Here is a 17094-nt window from a genome sequence, read left to right as displayed (position 1 = left end):
CTGATAATAAACAAACATGTCTAGGGAGGCAATCACTCAATGTCTTTTTGTTGTGTGCCTTCCAACTTATGGTGACCCTAAGGTGCACCTATCACAGGGTTTTCTTGGCATGATTTCTTCAGAGGGGGAGTCATAGCCACTACACCATGCTGGCTCCCAGTTACTCCATATTATCCTGTTTTTTACTTTAAATGTGACAGCCATATATTACAGGTGGGGCATGAACAAGAGAAAAATATGAAGCAGCCACTGTTACCTAAAGTGTAAAGTCTGATTGGTTTCATGTGTAAATCTTACAATAAGGGATTCAGCATTATGCAGTATAAACTCCCCACGTCTTTGCAGTTGACACTTGATCTATACTAAACCCAAGACATTGCTCATAACGAAACAGAATCCTGGATTTCTTACTTATAAGATTGTGCCTGGCTTGCTCACAGAGGTCCAAAACCCACTGCAGAAATAATTCAGCATGACACCTCTTTAACTGCCCTGGCTTGGTGCTAAGGAATCCTGGGAAGTATAGTGTATTGTGGCACCAGAGCTTTTTGGCAAAGAACGTCAAATGTCTCACAAAACTACAGTTCTCAGCATCCCCTAGCATTGAGCCAGGGCAGTTAAAGTGGTGTCAAACTGGATTATTTCTGCAGTGTGTTTTGGACATTTGGTAAAGTGGCTTGCCAGGCTATTTTAGCTTTCTTCATTAATTGCTAGATTAAACGCCCTGGTCCTACAAACAGATGAATATGTTTATTTGAAAAATCAGTACCCTTTTGAGACACAAATAGTTCTTGAGATAACTTGGCATATATAACAAATGCTGCCAAAAATGTTTCAGTGTGTTTTGGAGCTTAGCATGAGAGCCAGCGTGGTGGTTTGATTGGTGGATTAGACACTGGGAGATCAGGGTTTGAATCCCTGTTCCACCATGAAAACCCATTACGTGACCTTGGGCAAGTCACACTCTCTTAGTCTCAGAGGAAGGCAAACTCACTCTGAACAATTTCTGCCACAAAAAAAACATGATAGGTTTGTCTTAGGGTTACCTTGAGTCAAAAATGATTTGAAGATCCACCACCACCACAACAAAGATCCAGTGGTATCTAATAACCCAACAATGCTGGATTTCATAACCCCTTTAGTTTGCTGCATGAACAGGTGTCGCTTATCAGAAAAATAACAAAGACAGATTTTTCAAATATATATGAGAATCCAAATGGGAGTCATATAATCAATATATTCTCATCACAGTGTAGAACTTGAAACAGTTCTTTTCTTTTCTTTTCCAGCAAGCCTATAGCTTTCTCAAAGAGTCATTTAAATCGCAGCAAGATCCCTGCAAAGATTTTAATGAACAGGCAATTGAGAGATTGTATATTATGGAATGCATCTGTCTGGTAGGGGAGAAAATAAGGGAAGCCCATCTGCTGCTTAGTAAGGTCATTACTATGTTTTTATACAATCTCTTTGACACATTAAATTAAGGCAACCAAAGGTCTATATTCTCCATAGGAGGCAGGTAGTGTACCTATTAATAAATTTTAAAGGCATGAGACTTGTTTTGGTTTAGCAATTGAAATAACTTCCCCAACTCTTTGAACTGGTTCTGTAAGCTGAGAGATTTTGGCCAATGAAATGTGTAGGCGACTATTTTCCATTAGTTTAAGTCAGATAACAGGGTCCATGGCTAAGCTTGCCATTGAGGAGATGAGGCCAAAGATGCTGGTGAGGTGTTTTTAAAAATAACACTAGTCTGCTACCTACGGGATTTATGGGGGATGTTTTCCTGTTGTCTGTGATATAATTATAAAATTGGAAGAGACAAGGGTCATCCAGTCCAACCTACTGCCATGGAGAAAGATGTGTCCTGGAGTAAGATTCAGCTTTCAGTCTGATTGGCTTCAACATATTGGGGTCCACTTTAGGTAGTAAATGCCTTTGCCCTGTATCTGCAGGATCCAATAGAACTAATAAATTGTCTTTCAGCTGAAGAGTTGGTTAACTGAACATCTACCTTCTGGGGATGCTTTAAATGCATTGATCAGGGGCTGGACTCCAAATAAATAATAAATAAATACAATCAATTGCCAACTCTGAGCCTGCAATTTGTAATGCACTCATGTTTGCAGTGGTGTGGCAAAAGCTGTAAGAAGGAGAAGAAAACCTCCATTCCCCCAAGAAACCAGGAATCAGCCCTGTCCTCTGTAAAAGCCGTGTCCCAGGAACAATCACAGATAGTAATAAATATCTGCCTGGATGCCCCATCTGAGAGTGTTGACCTCCCTCATCCTTCTTGCCATGGGAGGAACAGGGCAAGGCATATCCCCTGGTGGAAAAGCTTGATCTTGTACTTCATGCTGGAGCCTAATGTGACCAGGTGGTATGGTCATGCTTTTTGACGTCATTCAGCCTTCTGTGTATAAAGGAAGAATCTGGTTCATGCCCTACTTGTTTTCCATGCCCTACTGCAAAGCATCAAAATGCAGACCTGCAACAAGATGTGTTGGATAAGTTACTTTTTTGGACTACAACTTCCAGAATCCTACAGCCAACTTTGCTGTTGGATTTGGGGTGTTTTAGTTCTGGGAATTCTTCCAAGTTGTAGATATCAGATTGTGTATAACCACCTCACCTTGGTTAACAGAAGAAATTACAAGACCAACTGTTATCAATAACCTCTTAATCACAATAGACTGCAGCAGGTCTGTTCTTCAAATGTTTCTTTTTCTCTGCCTACACTAATAAAAGGAAAGCTACTGGACCTTTGCATGGGGTACATGCAAATAACAATTAAACAATAACAATTTTCTCTTTTTATTTTTCTTCTATGCAGTGTGTGCAGATTCAAGTTGCTATTTATGGGCCCCATCATAGGAAAGCTAAAAAAGTACAAGAGCTGCTGGACAGATTGATGATGTAAGCTTTATCACTTTAAAATATTTAGAATATAGTATTGGATGAGGAAAATCACAGATAAGAGGTTATTCAGTCTTGGACCTCATCTGCTTTATAAAAGAGCCCTTATCAATCAGAAACTTGAGCAAGGACCAGCCTAAGTCTGGGACATTCAACAGACTTTCCAGTGTTTCGAAGATGACTGGTTGGAAGGAAAGAATCTGTAGCCAATTTACACCCCAAACCAGCCAGAGAGCTTTTCTAGGTGTTTTGTATGTGTCAAGTTTTTGATCACTGTGATAGACATTCCTCTCCACATTGTGATGGCCATCAAAGCAGATCTATTCAGATATGTCTTTTGGTGCAAATATGAAGCTGCCACTCATTACATATTTTGTTGTTGTCCATGGGTATCGTTTGGGGCAACTGCAGAAAACCAGCAACCTAACAACACTGTGTATGCTGCAATGTGTGGGAAAATCATATAACATGCCTGCATGAAATATTCAGGACTGACTATTGCAGTAATGTAATATTTGAACAAGGGTTTAGTTTCCACCTGCAAACTAGCCAACAACATACATACAAAACCTTCTTTGGGCAACCTCTCACGCCGTGATCTTTTCCAATGGAAGGATTAGAGATACAGGAACTATGCCATGTCAGGTGATCCTACTTGGAGGAAGCCCAAGAACTAGTGCTTAACACACTTTTCACTGCCTTTCACAACAGAATGGCTGGTAAGAATGTGCCTAGTTGGTACTACATCCTGTTACCCAACAGCTGAACACTTCCCTTCAGAAGGCCATTACCACTGCATGCAGCCAACTAGAGCAATGAACCGGGGGCAGGCCACCTTTGGCTCTTCAGATGATTGGTCCCACAGTCTCTTACAGTTGGCCATATTGCCTGGGGCTTCTGGGAATTAAAGTTAAAAACACCTGGAGAGCCAGCGGTCCTCCCGACTCCTGTAGGAAAGGTTGATGTGAGAGGTAGTGTTCCAATTGGTCCCTGCAGGTCCCTCTCCAGGCAGCTTGCCACACAGTTGCCCAATGATGCTTGACCTTCCTCTCAGGTTTGGAAATGAGGAGGTAGCAATTGCCCCAATCTCTTCTGCCCTGTAAATTGAGAAGATGGAAGAATACTTATCCATAATGTTCACCATGACCATGTGGCCTGTTAAAGCTTGACTGTGCCCAGTGTTGTACTTGGGTCATAGCTGCCAATATTTAACAGATAGAAGCCATCTATGGACAGAGTGCATAAGGCTCACTCTGTCCCATTCTCAGTTCTGCATTGAGTGCAGTAGACACAAAAAGTGTGGCATATCCCTTCTCCTTCACACTACCTCACCATGTTAGCTGTACAGATTATTTTCCATGGTGAAACAGCAGTGGAAGTGACTGCAAATAAACCTCTTTCCATAAGAGCAAATATAACTTGAATAGTTAACCAATCCTATTGCATTCTGTTTTTTAAAATAAATTCCAAGATTAGTGTAAAAAACTCACTTTCTTTTCTTTTCTGCAGGGTCTCTCCTGTACATGAAGTGACCAAATGTTCAAAACAGAAGGGGGGGGGCACTAAATTTCTCAATCCCAGATCTCTAAGTATCTGTAATCAATGGAAACTCGGAACATCCAAACAAAAGAAGCAGGCATGTAATATCTTGTTTTGATTCTTAGTCATCAGTGCATTTTAGTATTAATTCTAGTGTATTTCTATTAGACAGCTAGCAAGATGTCCACCAAAACAGGAGGAATATTTTGGCCCAGCTGGTTGCTGAGAATCTGGAATATCCAGCCATTTAAATAGGCGGGGAGAAAAGAAGAATGGGACTGATAAATGACTGCTGATATCATTGAGAACTTTAACTGTGCACTGGGAATTTACTGCTTTTCTTATATGGATATAGCATTCAGAAGACATTGTCCTAGGAAAAGGGCTAGAAGCTCCACATATGCTGTCTATTCATGTACCTGACACACCTTCTACTGCTTACGGATATCAAGCAGGTGAGAAGGATGTGAAGGAAAGTCTTACAGATGCTTGAGACATAAAGATATACAATTTCAAATCAGAGCCTGTGACTTGCTAAATGCCACCCTTACTCTGAATGGGAGGGAAATAAAAGCCCAATGGTATTACCAGATACTAGATGATAAAACACGATGAGGTATTTTCCACCCTTATGTATTTTTTGATATATTAATTTCCCCACCAGATAAAGTAAGTCTTGGGTGTCTGAGCCTTAATACAGTATCTGGCTACAGACCAACAGCTGCATGAGGGTTCAGTATAAAGATACTTTCTCTTGCTCTCAGCCAAGCCTTTTGTTGACAATCACCAGAAGTGATAAGAAAACATACTTCCCACCACAGTTCTAGCTGGGATCAAAAGCAAAAAAAAAACAGATGTGCAGGGAGAATATGAATCTATCTCAGGGAAATCTTGAAGGCCTCTGGATGCTGTTGGATTTTAAGTCCCAGCTGTCCTAGTTAGCAGAGCCAGTTGGGAGAAATGCTGGGAACTACAGTCCAACAACATCTGGATACTGCATATTGCCATCCGATTCCTGACCTGCTCCCTTTTGAATATAAGTGCAAATCATTACACTATATTTATGTCTGAATGAGAGATTTCCCAAGTAATGGTTGTATCCATACTGCAGAATTAATCCAAATTGACACCACTTTAACTACTATGGTTCAGTGCTATGGAATGCTAGGACTTGTAGTTTTGTGAAATATTTAGTCTTCTCTGTCAGAGAGCTCTGGTGCCACTACAAACTACAGTTCCCCGAATTTCCATAGCATTGAACCATGGCAGTTAAAGTGGTGTCAAACTGGATTATTTCTGCAGCATGGATGCAGTCAATGCCTTTTTACTGAGTCAGATGTGTCTTGAGACTAGATTCATCTGCCCTCCACCCTGCACATTTATCAAGGAAAATATCAAGCAGTCATGGGTCTCAAGATATCTCACCAACTCCTGCCAGAATCATTTATGCCCAGAGATAGGAAAAAGACAATCCTTTCTCAAGATAGGTTAAAAAGTATGAATTTATTGCAATGGAATAAGTTAACTATGTTGACATGAAAAAACTATGGATTGTTTTTTAAGAAAGAAACACAGTAACTGAATATATGAAAAATAAGAGAGGTTCCATTATGGTCTACGTTTTTTAAGACAGAAGTGTGTTACAACTGTAGAGGATCTGATAGAAAAATGTTTTACTTTTACTTAAGTTTACTTTGCTGTAGATGGAGTGACTGGATGTTCAAACCTGAAGAGAGGGGACACTAAATTTCTGTCCCAGACCTTTAAGAATCTGCAAGCACTGGAAACTAGGAACAACATCCAAAGAACAAGAGAAGCAAGTAAAAAATGTCTCACTTTTCAATAAGACTTCTAATTTTTAAAGATAAGTTTTAAATATTGAATTACATTTTTAATTAACCACAGAGGAGTTAGATAAATAATGCTAAAGAGCGATGGTCAGCTTTGCTGGAAGCCACACTTTCCTTGTCTTTGTCTTTATGTTTTTATTCCACATTTTAGATACTGTGTTAGGTGTGTTTTCCTTATGTTTTTATATAGAAAATTGGTGTGTATTAGTTTGTTTGTTATTGTTTATAATAAAAAATATACAAAAAAAATCTCACCAACTCATTTCCAAAAGGAATGTTTCCAGGAAGTGGCTAAGTGGAAGCATCTTCATTCACCCCTTTCCTTCCTCATCTAACTTAAATTGCTCTGGGGCATGTTATTCTTTGCAGACTCTCACCCCTGCTTTTGCCTTTTCCTAGAGGTATGATGGCCAGCTCCTATCAGTGACTCCCCAAGAATACCTCTGAGCTACCAGCCCTCACCACTCCTCTCTGAAATTCATGCATTCCCATGCACAACTTTAGCTTAACTCTCATTACTGGTTCCAGCTAAAGTAGACCCTCCCATTCCATGGGATTTGTATACGTATAGATTCAATGGATCTTCTTTCGTTTGGAGTTAGCAACTGGATTTAAGCCTAAATTTGAAGTGGATGTGCAGCTGTATCTGAGGTAACAGTCAAACAACCAGGAATAAGCTGCATTTCAATATTATGTTTAGGGCATCAACTGAAAAGTGTTAAGACAGGTCATTGCATGTTTCTAGCAGCAAGGTACCTGATGATGTACCTAGTACCTAGGCTCATCTCAACAGATTTTGCTTCTACAATACAGTAGAGGATTGAATCTTGTTCTTTCTCTAAACTGCCCCTGCAAACTTACAAAATGGGCCTTCTTGCTTTCATAACTGAATGTTCTAGATGGCTTTTAATAAAGGAAAAGAATAATAAATGGATTCCATCTCTTAGCTATATCTCTTGCTCAGTAATGTCTTCATCAGGACAACAGTAATACTCCACAAAGCAGATCTGTCCATCTTCATTCCTGATCATGTATTGTAATGAGAGAAAGCCTCGGTTATCTGTCCGAATAGACACTTTGCATGATAAAGCTAGTGCTTTAATAGATGGCTTGAGCAATGCGATCTTGTATCTGTAAAAAAAAAAAAAAAAAAAAAAAAGCAAATGTGGCCTGATGAAATAATTCAGCTATAAAAATGATTAACAGCCTATTCCCTAAGGATGGTCTTCCTTAAGGATGGTCTCAAATTCACAAAAATGAACCTATCAAAACAATATTATTAGAAAAAAAAACCTGTCTGGAATACTACATTTTCCCCTCACAACTGCCTCATTGAATCAATATGTGCTACCCAAAGAGGTTTATGCTGTGAGTGCCTCCTCTTTGCCTATACATAGAATCATACACAGAGTTGGAAGAGACCTGAAGGGCCAAACAACCCAACCCCCTGCCATGCAGGAACACAATATCAAAGCACTGGATTGTCTGAATGGTTGGCCCAACTCAGTTGGAATCCTTAGGGGAGTAAGGTTACCTTACCCTCCCATAAGTGATCAAACAACACCCAGTTAACAATACAGGCCAGCTTTTCAGCAAAGCACATGCAGTTTAGATAATGCAAAGAAACTAGTGACAAGAAATAGTCTGAATTCTGATTGCAACAACAGGACCATTAAATAAATGATATTGCCATGGAAGCATATAGAATCATAGAATCGTAGAGCTGGAAGGGACCACAAGGGCCATCCAGTCCAACCCCCTTCCATGCAGGAAATCCCAATCAAAGCATACCCCACAGATGGCCATCCAGCCTCTGCTGAAAGACCTCTAAAGAAAGAGACTCCACTACACGCTGAGGGAGTGTGTTCCACTGTCGAACAGCCCTTACTGTCAGGAAGTTCCTCCTAATATTGAGGTGGAATCTCTTTTCCTGCAGCTTGCATCCATTGCTCCGGGTTCTGTTCACTGGAGCTGCAGAAAACAAGCTTGCTCCCTTCTCAATATGACATCCCTTCAAATATTTAAACAGGGCTATCATATCACCTCTTAACCTTCTCTTCTCTGGCTCACCTGTTTGTCTGGGTTTGGTTACAGTGAAAAGATTCAATTAGGTCAGAATCTTTGGGGTAGTCTAGATGGGCACTTCCAGCATTTCCAAATGTGGATAATCTTGAAAAAAGACAAAAGACAAATGTATTAGATTTGTCACCTTGCTTGGTAAACAACGATCCCAAATAAAAACTGAATCAGTTAACATGCAATAAATGTTAGAAACCATAATTATTTCCTATTTTGGTACAGAGAGGGTCCTCCTAGGTTTTTAAGATTATCTCTACATCAGTTCCAGATGTTAAGCCCATGATAGGTGGTAAAGTCAGTTATTTGTGGAAACCGGAAGAGATACAATTGAGTAGCATATCACCTACTAGGTTTCTTTTGATGACATCTGCAGAGTGCAGATTTACATACAGTGAGGCCCTTGGTATCTGCTGGGGTTTGGATCCAGGACCCCCACTCCCTGTGGATACTAAAATCTATGGATGCTCAAGTCCCATTAAATTGTGACATAGTAAAATGGTGTTCCTTATATAAAATGGCAAATTCAAAATTTGCTTTTTGGAATATATATATATATATATATATATATATATATATATATATGAAAGAATATTTTCACTCTATGGAGACTTGAATCCATGGATATGGAGGGCTGACTGTATTTAAGCTTGTGGTGAATGACAAACCCAAACACAGTTCTCCGATATCAAAGTCCAATTCTCTGTTCACAGGAATCTCACTGCTAGTTCTCACTGATCTGATGCAGGTATTATACGAAAATGTGTCTTATAATGACTGATCACTGGTCTATCTAGCCCTCTGAATGGCTGCAGCTCTCCAAAGTCCTGGATACCAATGTCCCCACCTCCCAGCTACTTAAAAGCTCTTTTGAGGACTGGAGTGCAGCTTTGGTGCAGCTTCTAGCCTCTTAGGATGCACGAGTCATTTAAACAGCATCCATCCAAAGTGACCCGAAGCAGCTTTATTTTGGCCTGTCTGTTCGGGCCCATAGTTTACATAGGGTATAAGGTTAATTACTGACCTGTGGCCCACCCTGAAGATGGATATACTGGTGCCAGAACCTTGCACTGTGTTCTAAATCATGGATAGAGAATTTCTAGTTATAACTACTAACTAGTAAAGTTATATCTAGTACCTGAAATAAGGTTTGTCTGGAGACATTGTAATCTGCAGCACATCACTGGTCATGTCCAGTTCAGAAAATGCCTCTCGCAGCCCCTCTGATTGCAGGATAATTTTGTTTACAACATTTGTGCTGCAGAAATCAAAATCAAGGATCTCTTCAGGTTCCTGGGTGTTGATTTTACACACGGTCACCACACCGCCTTCTTCTAGGAAAAGTGTCAGAGGATAACCATAACCCTGATAACACATCCGAAGGGCTGTCTGAGTTCCTGAGATGGAGGGGAGAGAAAGAGAGAGAGAGAGAACTCAGGAAAATGATTAATAAACCATTTTAAACAAACAAATAAATGAATAAAATCTTTTTCCTGATCAACTTATTTAACAGGCACTAGAAACTGCATAGGGAATGTATTAGATTGAAATGTACTGTACATGTTAAAGAGGCATTTCTGATTCAACCTACAATTTTCTAAATGCTGCTGCAAACCTGTACCAAGTAAATTAAAAGTTTCTCATGTTGTATAATACAGTGCATAATTGCATCTGAGCTATGATCTACTAAAACCCACACACAGGCAATACCTGGGAGAGAACTAGTACCAAAGATGGTCAAGCAGTCTAAAAGAACAGACAAGTTGATTCTGAACATCACTGAATCTTCCTGTACCACAAATTCTTGGAAAATACCTGCCTGCAAATGAGAAAGACAGAAAACTTGAAGACAACAAAAATGAAACAATGGCAACCTAAAAAACTATAACTGTCACAAGCACTAAACCGCAGGAAGCCAGAACAATTAAAATGGCAACTTTGGGGCCTAGTTAAGAAACTCACTTTACTCCAAGCCCATCATATACACAGGAAACTCTCAGGTCAGCAGCTTGTCCATTCATTGAAATGAAAGAAACAGCTTTGCTACTGTAATAAAATTAGAAATCTAACCACTTTTGGGATGATCTGTGAACACTGGAAGACCTCTCAATATACAAAAATATATACACACTGTTGGGTGGGAACAACAGTCTGTATATTTTCAAAATCTCTATTTCTCTCACAAATGCACAGAAAGAAATATGTTTAGATGCCAGTTGTATAGACTTGTACAAAACATAACATATCTCCTACAATCACATTACTGCAGTACTATACAATATTCTTAGTCTGCCAGAATACTGTCATCTGCCATAGAAACCTTCACATGTTACTCCCAATATTCATTTAATTCTTCCTGCTCAACACATGTCTCTCAGTTCACCAAAAGGAAGGGAGATGTTGCCATCTTACCTGAATGAATGCATTGGCCTGCAAACACTTTGCGTTTTCCACCGTAACCTTCAGTCCATTTGTAGTAGCAACACAGGTCGCATGATCTCTAAACTGAATGGCTTTCAGGATATTGGACAAGTTTCTGACATTGTCAAGATTTGCCACCAGAACATTCTGCTCTTCATCTGTTTCGGCTTGGGTTGAGAGAGGCATGGCTTTGATTGGTTACCCCACAGTCTCTCCTCCAACAACAGAAACAAAGGATCCAGAAATTCCCAAAGGAGACCTGTAAAGGTCCAATTACATTTTGGTTAAATGGAGCAGTCACTAAATACAGTATTATGTGAGGGCCAGTGTGGTGTATGGGTTTAAGTGCTAGACTAGGGTTCTTTGAGACTAGGCTGCCTCCTCACTGCAGAAATAATCCAGACTGATACCACTTTAGCTGCTATGGAGTTCTGGTAATTATAGTTTGCTGTGGTAGCAGTGCTCCCTAACAGAAAAAGCTAATATCTCACAAAACTACAGTTCCCAGAATTCCATAGCATGGAGCCATAGCAGTTAAAGAGATGTCAAACTGGATCATTTCTGCATTGTGGATGCAGCCCAAGGTTCAAATCCTCGCTCAGCCACAGAAACCAACTGGGTGACTTTGGGAAAGATGCACATTCTGTGCCGCAGAGGAAAGTAATGGCAAACCACCTCTGAATAAATCTTGCCAAGAAAACCCTATGACTGGGTTGCCATAAATTGGAAACACCCTGAAGGCACGCAACATAGTAATTCTGCTAAATATATGATACATGTTTTCCCAGGCAGCCACAATAAATACATCCCCCCCAAAAAAGACTGTGACAGTTTGACATTTCTGATCACAGAGATAATTTTAGTTAAAGTAACTAATACAAACTACAACCAAATTCCACTATTGTATTTTTTGACTGAAGCACAATCAGAGGAAATAAACAGACATTTTCTTATTAGCATAACTAAATTTTGGTGCTAGTCAAATTGTACAAATTGCAGCTGAACACAAATCCATAGGAGTCAGAGGGATGCAAGGCATAATCAGTCAAATTGTTTTTCTTTGTCTTTTTAACTGCTGCTATCAAAAAGGCTGATCTTGGAAGGTAAGCAGGGTCCATCCTAGGTTAGTACTAGGATGGGAGACCACCAATGAATGCCAGGTGCTATAGGCTACTGTATATTTCAGAGAAAGGAACTAGTAAAATCACCTGTGAGTATTCCTTGTCTAAGAAAGCAGAGGTGGTGAAAAGAAAAGAAGAAAAGTTTCATTTTTTAAAAAACAGGTTTTTTGGCTTAAACTGTTTTTTTGTTTTGTTTTTTGCATTGATGTTTTAACAGGAAAGAATGAATCCTGCTTATTATATCAATACTGTGAAACATTATTTTATATTTCAGAAAGCTTCTTCAACCATGTTTTAATGCTTTGTAACATTAACAGTACAAAAAGCTTTGATACGATCGATTTACATCTTTCAATAAAACACTATTATTTTTACTGCTTATTATTCCTATTAAATTTGAATATATGTAGACGCTATATAATAAAACATAGCAAGCACTCCCAGGGTTGTTTTGCTTAAACATCTGAAGGATCTGTTTCTGAAAGGCATTTTCTTGTACTATAAAATAAAGTGATTAAAAAGCAACTGAGCGTGAATGTTGGGCTAACTTTATTTATTTACTTTATTTATACGCTGCCTTTCTCATAGGCCAGGACCCAAGGCAGCTTCCTTAAAACGTTAAAAGCCTTTACAAAAAGTTCAAGACAAATTTAAAAACGCCACATTAAAATACTATTTAAAAACTGATAAAAAAATACAAGAATTAAAAAGAGATAAAACATCTAAAAAAACCTTCCCTGCTTAAGCATTAAACAGTCAATGACTGCTGATAGATGCTTCAATTCAGTCATTGTTGTCCCATTGAAAAGGTTAGAAAATAGTAATAACAGAGAGCCTTTTTTATTTAGAAAAAATGAATAATTAATGTTATTAAAAAGGACAGAACTGCTTTTGGTTTTGTTTAAAAAGTCATTTGGTTTAAACCAGTGATGCCTAAACGTTGGTCTTCCAGGTGCTTTGGACTTGAACTCCCAGAAGCCCCAGCCGCTTGGTCAAGACTCAGGAATTCTGGGAGCTAAAGTCCAAACATCTGGAGGAGTAAAGTATGGGAACCACAGGGTTTAAACTAACCTGCTTTAAACCAACCAACCCTATAAAGAAGACCCATGAATTTTATAAGTCAAGAAGCAACTTGAAGGCACATATACCTCTGTGTGTGTTTGTGTGATCCTTATGGAAAAGAGGGAAATAAATACAATCTATTATTATTATTATGGCTTCAGAGTTGGACTAGGACACTGTGAGACCAGGGTTCGAGTCCTGGCTCAACCATGGAAACCCGCTGGGTGAACTTGGGCCAGTCACACTCTCTCAGCCTCAGGGGAAGGCAAAGGAAAGCAACAAGTAACCCTCTGAACAAATCTTCCCAAGTGGAAAGGTTCACTTGAGGGTTGCCGTAAGTCAGAAATGACTTGAAGGCACACAACAACAACAACAACAACAACAACAAATTTCAAAAGGCTGCATCCACATTTGCAGAAATAATCCACTTTGAGGCTGCTTTAACTGCCCTGGTTCAATGCTATGGAGTTTGGGGAACTGCAGTTTTGTGAGACATTTAGCCTTCTCTGTCAGAGAGCTCTGTTGCCCTAACATTCCCTAGCATTGAGCCAGGGCAGCTAAAGCGGTCTCAAACTGGATTATTTCCGCAGTGTGGATGCAGCCAAAGGCTCCCACTCCACAAAACAAACAAACAAACAAACCAGCCAGGCGTTTATTATGAGCTGCATCGTGGAAGATACAATTTGAACAGCAGGGCTTACCAGATTTGAAAGGAGTGGAGCCACAATGGTTGAGCTGCCACTCTGTTCGTCAGAACTGTGAAAAAAGACACGTGAATGATCCCAAGAGCAGGCAAAGAGGCAGCACCTTCCCTCCCAGAGAAGCCATGGGAGTCTCTAGCCTTATTGCAACGCTGCTGCTTTACGGCGCGTCGTAAAATAACAACAAACCCTGGTTTTCTCTCTCTAATATAGTTCCAGCTGTGTAGCAATAGAGGCCTAAAGCACAGACCAGAAATAACCCTTTAACTGCCCTGGCTCAATGCTAGGGAGCTCTATCCACTTTCCCCAGTGTCCAGCCTCCCAAGCTGTACATGGGAATGCAATAGTGGTAAGGAATACACTCTATGATTCTGACTGTAGGGCTCAGTTGTATTTCTTTACACGTTAGAATCATAGAATCAGAGAGTTGAAAAAGCCCACAAGGGCCACCCAGTCCAAGCCCATTCTGCCATGCAGGAACTCTCAATCAAAGCATCCCCGACAGATCTCCAAAGAAGGAGACTCCACCACTCTCTGAGAAAGTGTGTCCCACTGTTGAACAGCCCTTACTCTCAGGAAGTTCCTCCTAATGTTGAAATGAAATCTCTTTTCCTGCAGCTTCCATCCATTGCTCCATGTCCTTTTCCCTGCAGCAGCAGAAAACAAGCTTGTTCCCTCTTCAATATGACACTCCTTCAAATATCTAAACAGGGCTCTCATATCACCTCTTAACCTTCTCTTCTCCAGGCTAAACATCCCCAGCTCCCTAAGACCTTCCTCATAGGGCATGGTGTCCAGTTTCTCAACATCCTTTTTGAATTGCAGTGCCCAGAACTTTAGGATCTTGCCTAATTCTTTCATGGTTGCCCTTCCCATTCCTAGTCTTCTGGACTGCAGTCTGTTCTGAACAATGGGGCAAAGTATGGAAATTCTTTAACTGTTTTGATATATATGTAGAACAAAATAAGTACATGTCAAGGAAATGCAACATGGGACATGCAGTTATAGAAATAAAATATGTATGTGAAAGTCAGAATGACTAAGCATGAACAATTAAGAAATCACACAGGTGTAAAGGATGATATAATTTATAATAATAATAATAATAATAATAATAATAATAATATTTATTTGTATACTGCCCTATTGGGAAACCAATCCGGGCGGTTGACAACAGTAAAATATAAAATACAACAATTTAGAAGTCTTGGGAGCCAAGGACAAAATTAAGGAATGTACATTGGTAACACCTGAGACTTGTTACATGTACAAGGTGATCAGATGATGTTCATGGGTTGGACTTGAGTATGGGATGAACAAAAGTCAACCAATCATTGTGAATGTACACACCCACTGGGTGGTAATTGTCTAGTGGGTGGTAACAAACATTTGCTATAATAATTGCCAGTTTTGCTAATGTAACTTGTGGGTAGTTGTGGAGTGTTGGTAGAGTGTAGAGATATTGTGGATTGTTGGGCATATAGAGATAGTAACTGTATATAGTAGAATAAAGTAGATCTTTTATCTAAGACTACTGAGTTGTGTTGGTGTCTTGAGTGAAGATCCAAGAACCAGCAGAATCCTGATGGTGTTTGGAGACATCTGAAGAAGAAGAGTGAGAAGGCTTGGAGAAGATTGTCAGGGTCTTCAGCCTATTCTCAGAAAACTCTGCTGCTTTGGGAGAAAGCAATAACCACTGACCAAAGCTGGTCAGCTCAGCTTCATTAACAAGGTGGTGAGTTACAGCCTGAGGTGTAGAGCAACAACTCCCATCACCCCTGACAGTACATTTCTGTTTCAGGACACTGTTCAGGGTTACACCATTTATTCTTTCCAGTAGACTAAGATCCAAAACACATTGCAGAAATAATCCAGTCTGAGACTGCTTTAACTGCCCTGGATCAGTGCAAGGGACTTCTGAGAACTGTAGTGTTTGTGAGGCATTTAGCCTTCTCTGTCAGAGAGCTCTGGTGCCACCATAAACTACAATTCCCAGGATTGCCTAGCACTGAGCCAGGGCAGTTTTATAGGAGCCTCATGATGTGTGTGTGAATGTGCTCTTATGTCTGAGGAAGGAACTGGCAAAACTACTTCTGAGGCTGCATCTGCACTGCAGAAATAATCCAGTTTGGAACCTCATGGCGCAATGCTGTGGAATTCTGGGAATGGTAGTTTTGTGAGACATTTAGCCTTCTCTGTCAGGGAACTCAAGGGCCAAAACCAGAATTCCATAGCATTGAGCCGTGGTGGTTAAAGCGGTGTCAAAGAGGATTGTTTCTGCAGTGAGGATGCAGCCTAGGTGAGAAGTTATTCCCAGGGAAACTCGCAATGACCCTCAACATAAAAATATTGATGAAAAAGAAGTTGTACAGTATGTGATGAAAGTGTTGGCTGATAGCTTCATGTATGGTTAAATATGTATATATCCATTTAAAACTTATTATATATATAACTAACATATTTTAACTATATATTATATTAATTAATTTTTATTAATAATAATAATAATTATTATTATTATTTTTATCCCGCCCCTCTACACAACACAATCAGGGCAGCTTACAACATTAAACTATACATACATAAATATGTAATATATTGCATATATTAATATGTAAGATTATATTAATGAATTTTAATAAATATAATTAACATTAAACACACACACATACACTATATAATAATAATAATAAAATTAATTTTAATCCCACCCCTCTATGCAATGCAATCAGGGCGGCTTACAACATTAAAATATACATATATTAATATGCAATACATTACATATATTAATGAATTTTAATAAATATAATTATATATATATATATATATATATATATATATATATATATATGAGCCCTGGTGGCGCAGTGTTTAAATGCCTGTACTGCAGCCATTCACTCAAAACCACAAGGTTGTGAGTTCAAGACCATCAAAAGGGCCCAAGCTCAACTCAGGCTTGCATCCTTCTGAGGTTGCTAAAATGAGTACCCAGACTGTTGGGGGCAAATTAGCTTACTTGCTGTTCACCGCTATGATCTTTGGAATAGCGGTATATAAATAAAAAACAAAACAAAAAATTATATATATATAATTATAAATATATATATAATTGTTATGAATATTAATAATGTTAATTATATTTATTAAAATTCATTAATATAATATATTTATTATATGTTAATTATATATACAGTTAATGTTATATATACATATACACATACACTATATATATATATATATATATATATATATATATATATAATTAATATACTGTACTATATAAGTAGTATATGTGTATCAGTGGTAATATAATATTAATAATATAATATAACAATAAATATAATAATAGATTTTTGTTATATATATATATATATATATATATAGTCACGTTTTATGTCTTTCTGCATA

General features: G+C 38.8%; 2 protein-coding genes across 4 annotated transcripts in view; one reads left to right on the top strand and one right to left on the bottom strand.

The window, feature by feature from the left end:
• The window catches only part of TTC23L (tetratricopeptide repeat domain 23 like), a 20274-nt gene extending 14047 nt beyond the window's left edge, over nucleotides 1–6227 (top strand). The window contains exons 7-10 of one of the 2 annotated variants that reach the window (XM_089496732.1): nucleotides 1290–1439; nucleotides 2834–2916; nucleotides 4426–4552; nucleotides 6144–6227. In XM_089496732.1, the coding sequence (XP_089352858.1) occupies nucleotides 1290–1439; nucleotides 2834–2916; nucleotides 4426–4552; nucleotides 6144–6158 (375 nt within the window). In that variant the 3' untranslated portion in view covers nucleotides 6159–6227. Of the gene's footprint in view, nucleotides 1–1289; nucleotides 1440–2833; nucleotides 2921–4425; nucleotides 4553–6143 lie in introns of those variants that run through there. The other variant, XM_089496730.1, reaches the window with a different exon arrangement.
• Nucleotides 5940–17094, bottom strand: RAD1 (RAD1 checkpoint DNA exonuclease). Of its 2 annotated transcripts, none has more exons than XM_089496745.1 (6): nucleotides 17075–17094; nucleotides 10794–11061; nucleotides 10092–10200; nucleotides 9520–9778; nucleotides 8376–8474; nucleotides 5940–7436 (listed from the first exon to the last, which is right to left on the bottom strand). In XM_089496745.1, exons 2-6 carry the CDS (start codon nucleotides 10986–10988, stop codon nucleotides 7253–7255), a joined length of 846 nt encoding a protein of 281 aa, XP_089352871.1. In that variant the 5' UTR covers nucleotides 10989–11061; nucleotides 17075–17094; the 3' UTR covers nucleotides 5940–7252. The 2 variants fall into 2 exon arrangements, with proteins under 2 accessions (XP_089352871.1, XP_089352863.1); XM_089496737.1 differs by lacking the exon at nucleotides 17075–17094 and adding an exon at nucleotides 13687–13847.

This window comes from Sceloporus occidentalis, unplaced genomic scaffold (genome assembly GCF_023333645.1).
Source record: "Sceloporus occidentalis isolate IW3139 unplaced genomic scaffold, rSceOcc1.0.p SCAF_1, whole genome shotgun sequence".
NCBI lineage: Eukaryota > Metazoa > Chordata > Lepidosauria > Squamata > Phrynosomatidae > Sceloporus > Sceloporus occidentalis.
This window is presented reverse-complemented; position numbering and strand designations above follow the sequence as displayed.

What these genes read in the sequence shown, in the direction of transcription:
- RAD1 (XM_089496745.1), bottom strand. Translation starts at nt 10,988, where the DNA reads ATGCCTCTCTCAACCCAAGCCGAAACAGATGAAGAGCAGAATGTTCTG. An exon ending in CCAGACAAACCTTATTTCAG is followed by an intron (nt 8,475 to 9,519) that starts GTACTAGATATA and finishes TCTTTTTTCAAG; the next exon opens with ATTATCCACATTTGGAAATG. An exon ending in AACCAAACCCAGACAAACAG is followed by an intron (nt 7,437 to 8,375) that starts GTGAGCCAGAGA and finishes TTTTTTTTACAG; the next exon opens with ATACAAGATCGCATTGCTCA.